Below are 6007 nucleotides of genomic sequence, written 5' to 3'. Positions count from 1 at the left end.
AAAAAAAAAAAAAAAAGGAATGAGCTATTGATGCTCCAAGCACTCTAGCCATATCTCCAGGGAGCTGAGCTGATTGAGAAAAGCCAATCCCAAAGGTCATGTCCATAGAATGTTCTTGAGATGAGGAAACTAGAGAGCTCACAGATTAGAAGTGTCCAGGCCTTAAGGAAGTGGGAGTGGCTAGCAGGGTGAAGACTTCTGTATCTTGACTGCATCTGTGTCAGTGGCCTGTAATATTGACTGTTGTTTTGCAAGATGTTACTACTGGGGGCCAAAGGGCACAGGGAACTTTCTGTATTATTTCTTACAGCAGCATGTGAACCTACGTGTATATCAGAATAACCAGGTTAAATAAAAAGCAAAAGCACTAAAAACTTGGAGTTTGAGATCTTGGCCATCAGCCTAACTGTGATGCTCTGGGCAGGGCAGTGAGGTGGCTGGCGGATGTCCCCACAGGCTACAGGAGACTTCTTTTCTGTGGGTGACTGCAGTAGTGATGACAGTTGACATTTAAAAAGAGCTGACTGTTGGGGGCTGTCCTGTGTGGGCCTCGCCCATTCCTCTGTCACTCGTCAGCCTCACCCTTTCCAGACTGTGGGCCTCATCCCTCCTGGGTGCACGCAGGTGCAGGTTGGGCGGTGTGTTGGTGGTGAGTAGAGCTCTGGGCAGCAGGATGGCAGTGAGGGGAGTGTGGGAGAGACAAGGTCAGCAGAGACCAGGGTCCTGGCTGCAGAGTCTTCCCTCTAATATTTGATGCCGTGTTTGAAGAATAGCTTGATTATGAGGCATGAGGGCTGAAGGACCCAAGGGTGCTGGCTTCTGGTGGTGATCAGCACCCTCTGGACACCACATTGGCTAGGGGGGGGTTCCCTCTTTTTTTTTTTTTGGAGAGGTTTTTGCTATAGGGCGCATGCACTCACCAGACAGACAGAGAGAGACAGAGAGACAGAAAGCGAGAAATCACCCCCCAGGGGAGATGGCCACGCCGCAATCCCTTCTCCTCCATTCTCCTCTCGGGATCTTGGGCATGCACGCACACGCGCCCGGTGTGAGTTCTAAGCCACCGGGTCCAGGACTCGAACCGCAGTCGACTACGTGGGAGTCCAGCGACATAGCCATTACACTAACTGCTGGTTCCCGGGGTCCCTCTTCATGTGGACATCTGAGGCTATAGTTTTCTAAAATTGATTTTAATGTTTTCTACTTTACTCAAGTAAAATAAAAGTGTATGAGTGGGCTGGCCTCTTGGCACAGTGGTTAAGCATTGTGCATTGGGAGCGGGATCCTGTATGACTGACTGCATTTTGAATCCTGGCTCCAGCAGGTAGAAAAACATGTTGTGTGTGTGTGTGTTTACATGTCCCAAATCCTGACTGGATGGATGCAGGAGAAAGGATGGCAGTGTGACCATGACCCGTGGGGTGGGGGGTGCTTTCTCTTTCTCTCTGTGTCTTTCTGGTGAGTACACATGCCCTCTGGCAATAAAAAAATACAAGTATGTATTTTAAATATATGCATGATGGGGATACAGATATTGAAATGGAAATTTAAAAATCCCCCACTGCTCTGGCATGTTCACGGTTTCCGTTCTGGTATATGATCTGTTTTTTCTCTTTATGCATATTTTAACTCAAGTTTTGAGACAAGAACAAGAGTCAGGAGTGAAGATTTTTGTCCTTTTGGTCCCCAGCATGCGTTCATGCATACGTGCATACATGTGCACGTGCACACACACACATGCCCCTGTATGTCTTGACTACCTCCCAGAGGACAGCCTTGGGGTTTGTTGGGAGTCCCTGGATCCCAAGAGCCAGTGCCTGGCAGCTGACAGGGCTTGGCATGGCCTTGGAAGGGGAAGTGTGGGTGGCACACGGGCCTTGCTCTGCTTCTGCTAGGCTAGACTGCTCAAGGGAAGCTACAGGGCTGTGCTCCCTGCCCTCCATCAGCCAGACTGTCCTAGACCCCAGGCATGGTCACCACCGGGACCTTCTGGGTGGCACAGTTGGATCAGGACTGGGTTGTCCCCAGCAGAGGCCTGAGCCACAGTTGTCCAGGTAAAGAGAGGGGAGATGTGACCCCTCCTGCAGGAACAGTCACTGAGTGGGGAGAGAGCTGTGTGTTGGTCCTGAGAGTGGTCAGATGGGCAAACAGGGCACCCCTCAGCAGGACCCCTCTCCCCTGCCAGGTTCCTGTGGCCCACTGCTTTGGCCCCCGGGGGCTCTACAAGCGCAAGTTCTGTGCTGTCTGCCGCAAGGGCCTGGAGGCTCCTGCGCTCCGCTGTGAAGGTACTGCTGGAGTCCGCTGGCTCCCCTGGGGCTTGCAAGACCTTGGTCTCTGCTGCCCAGGACAGCCCAGCCCTTCCTCACCCAGTGGCTGGTCAGGGGAGATAGGAGGGAGGCGGAAGACTGGTAGGGGTGGAGGGGGTGAGGTGGCAAAGAGGAGGGGCAGGGCACAGGAAAGTTAAAGGGAGCCGGGTTCTGGGGTCAGTGGGACCCAGGCCCAAGCAGAGGTGCCAAGAGGCCAGAGAGGATGGTGGCATAGGGGCATGAATGGGGCCGTAGCGAGAGAGGCCCCTAACCCTGCCCGCCCCCCAGTGTGTGAGCTGCACGTTCACCCCGACTGTGTGCCCTTCGCCTGCAGCGACTGCCGCCAGTGCCACCTGGATGGGCACCGGGACCACGTAAGTCTGCAGGGACCTGGGAAGCTAGCGGGCCTGGGATGGGTGGCTGGGCAAGTAGCCGACTGCTCCCTTCCCAGGACACGTACCACCATCACTGGCGGGAGGGGAACCTACCCTCCGGTGCACGCTGCGAGGCCTGCAGGAAGACGTGCGGCTCCTCTGATGTGCTGGCTGGCGTGCGCTGCGAGTGGTGCAGCATCCAGGTGGGCACGAGAGCTCACCCTGAGGGTGGGGCAGGAGTGCGGGTTGAGGGAGGATGGGCACGGTGTGTCCAGGTAGGCCCAGGGAGGGACTGGGGACAAGGCTCTGGGGCGGGATGGGGCAGGAGGGGTGTAGAGTTGGGGAGGAACAGCATGGGAGGTAAAGGGGGTAAGGCAGGAGAGTGTGGTGTCCAGGTGCTAATGGGCGGGAGCCGGGGAGAGCCCCAACTATGGGGTTGGAGTGTGTGTTGGTCCCTCTTTCCTCCTGGCCTATCTGCATTGTGCTCTTTTCAAGGTGGGAGACTCTCACACGGAGCCAGGGCTCCCTGTCTACCGGGGCCTGAAGGGGGGCGTGCCACCCTGCACAATGGGCCAGGATTGGTCAGCCCAGTGTGGGTGCTCACATGAGCCCCTGTGGGTGGACCTTGGCCCTGGCCCCTCTCCTGCCTTTCGTCCCGGCTCAAGCCCCTGTTCCCACAGGCCCACTCAGTCTGTGCCCCCGCGCTCACCCCTGAGTGCACGTTCGGGCGCCTGCGCTCCATGATCCTGCCTCCTGCCTGCGTGCGCCTGCTGTCCCGCAACTTCAGCAAGATGCACTGCTTCCGCATCTCCGAGAGCACGGCCCCAGAGCCTGGTGAGGTGGGGTGGGCCTGGCGGGTGTGCCTTTGGTTGAGGACTGGGCACTGAATGAGAGGTCCCCATGCCCATTTTGCAGGTGAGGGGGATGACTGTACAGAGGGAAGTGCTGCCATGGGCCCAGGCAGAGAGGCGCTGGCGTCTCCAGAGTCCAGTAAGTGCCCTCTTCCTTACTGGCCACCCTGCCCCCCACTTGTCGAATTCACACCTGCTCCCCCTGGCCCAGGCAAGCAAACCATAAAGATCTTTGATGGCAATGACACCATGAGGAGAAGCCTGTTCCGACTCGTCACTGTCCCCCGCCTGGCCCGGAGTGAGGAGGTGCTGGTAAGAAGAGACCTGCAGACAGGTGGGGTGTGGTGTTGGTGTGGCCCCTGTGTTCTCACACCTGGCACCTACCCTCCACAGGAGGCTGCGCTGAAGGCCTACTACATCAATGAGAACCCACGAGACTTCGAGCTGCAGCCACTGCCCTTATCCTCTCAGTCTGGGGATGCCGGGGCCCAGGGCAAGGCTGGGAGCAGTGGGACCATGGAAGAGGAGGGCAGCAGAGGCCTCGGGTTCCGCGAAGACATGCCTGAGGCCTGGGTCATCCGGGCTCTGCCCCGTACCCAGGAGGTTCTAAAGATCTACCCTGGCTGGCTCAAGTGAGACCCGGGCCCAGGCACAGGGTCTACTGGGTGGGAACTGTGAGGGGCTGGGAGGAGCTACGCGACCCAAGCTTCTGAGCCTGTCCCCCACAGGGTGGGTGTGGCCTACGTGTCCATTCGTGTGACCCCACAGAGCACAGCCCAGATGGTGGTGATGGAGGTCCTCCCGCTGCTTGGACGCCAGGTACGTACACTGGGCCCACCCTGTCCTGGCTGGAGTTGGGAGTCATTGTACTCAGTGGGCCAAGCCATTGGTCTGGCCCACATGTGACTGCCCCTGTGGGTGTCCTGGGGGGATAGGAGCCAGTCTTAAACCTGATGCTGCACCTTTTGCCCCCACAGGCTGAGGGTCCCGAGAACTTCCAGCTGGTGGAGGTGTTCATGGGCAGCAGGCAAGGTGAGTGGGTGGCCTGAGGTCAGGGCCCGTGGGTCCCTATATGCATTCTGGGTCATGGACTGGCCTGCTTTGGGGCCCTCCAGGTGGTACTCAGGACATTGGGGCCAGATCCTGCCTTCTGGCCAGTTCTGCCTTGCATGCCCACACACCCTGGGTCTCGGGGCAGCTGTCTGCAGTGGTAAGGAGCCAGTGCTGATGGGCTGCTCCCCTCACCTCTGCAGTCCAGCGGACAGTGCTGGCAGATGAGGAGCTGCTTCTCGACCGGCTTCGGGACATCCGGCGGGTCAGTGTGTGTGGATACCAGCCCCTCTCCTCTCTGATGACTACCAGCCCCCTCCTCCCTGAGGGCTACCAGCCCTCAGCCACAGCCTCCATCTGTCCCACAGTGGGGTGTCTTCCTCTGGGGCACTGCGTCCTCCCTAGCTGGGAGGCTGACTGTCCTGGAACAAGTCAGCTGCTCCCAGAATGTTGGGATCTCAAGCGCCAGACATCTCTGAGCTCCCTGAGGGGATTAGACAGGGACTTGTCCAGGAAGGAAGCCTCTGTGGTCCCCTATTTCTCCTTCTTCATCTTAAATTAGTTCAGCCTTTGGGAGTCTTCTTGCGGATGAAGGGTGGAGGGGCCCAGTGCTGGAAGTGCTGAGCTCTGGCCCTGCCTGGCATCTTGCCTACCCAGCACCCCATCCCTCTTCCTGCAGACTTCTGTTCGACAGCTAAATCAGACGCGGTTCTATGTGACTGAGACCAGGGCAGTGTCCCCACGTGTCTCCCTGTTTGTCAGTGGCCTGCCACCTGGCCTGTCCCTCCAGGAGTATAGCAACCTGTTGCAAGAGGCTGTGGCCACCAAAGGTATGGTATGGGCTGGGGGCTAGTGGCTGAGTGCAGGGTCTTGACGGCAGGCAGTAGTGGCTGCAGTGCCTCCCCATGTATCATCTGAGCTCTAGCCCGGGTCACCCTGAGGGTCTCCGTGCTTACCTCTGTCCTTCCCTCTTTGGGACTCCCAGCCTCTGAGGTCATTCCCAGTGGTGCTGTTTCTGCCTCCCCCTCTGGGTGGGCCCTGTGCCTTCAGGGAACAGGAAATCCTGACCCTGGAGCTGGCCATGGGCACTTCCTAGAGGAGCTGCCCCTATAAGCCAGGTGTTGGGAGGTTCTTTCTCTAGAGTGGGGCAGGGCTGCCTGGGGTAGATTGTGCGGCTGGAGTGTGGATGCCTTTAAGAGGGAGGGCCGGGACCCCAGGGTAGGGGAGGCTGGCCAGCCCTCGTGGCTGTGTGTCCTTGGCATTCCCCAGCCCTGACTGCAGCCTGTCTTTGCAGCCGCCGTGGTGTCTGTGAGTCATGTCTACTCCTCACAAGGTGAGCTGCTGCCCTAAAGACAGTCGGGTTTGGCCAACATTTGCCCAAGAGTTAGGTGGAGAAGTCCTGTCTTTTTTTTTTTTTTTTTTTTCC

At 58.0% G+C, this 6007-nt stretch overlaps 1 protein-coding gene across 1 annotated transcript in view; it reads left to right on the top strand.

The window, feature by feature from the left end:
- DGKQ (diacylglycerol kinase theta) overlaps positions 1-6007 on the top strand; it is a gene marked incomplete at its 5' end in the record, with an annotated part of 17523 nt that overhangs the window by 3652 nt on the left and 7864 nt on the right. The window contains 12 exon segments of the mRNA XM_006143861.3: positions 2186-2285; positions 2595-2680; positions 2758-2883; positions 3361-3514; positions 3596-3670; positions 3743-3843; positions 3925-4163; positions 4260-4350; positions 4509-4563; positions 4785-4846; positions 5261-5411; positions 5876-5914. Of these exon segments, the coding sequence (XP_006143923.2) occupies positions 2186-2285; positions 2595-2680; positions 2758-2883; positions 3361-3514; positions 3596-3670; positions 3743-3843; positions 3925-4163; positions 4260-4350; positions 4509-4563; positions 4785-4846; positions 5261-5411; positions 5876-5914 (1279 nt within the window).

Source organism: Tupaia chinensis, unplaced genomic scaffold (genome assembly GCF_000334495.1).
Source record: "Tupaia chinensis unplaced genomic scaffold, TupChi_1.0 Scaffold000111_1, whole genome shotgun sequence".
In the NCBI taxonomy this organism is placed as follows: Eukaryota; Metazoa; Chordata; class Mammalia; order Scandentia; family Tupaiidae; genus Tupaia; species Tupaia belangeri.
The sequence above is the reverse complement of the archived record's forward strand: the minus strand, read 5'-3'. Positions and strand labels throughout refer to the sequence as shown.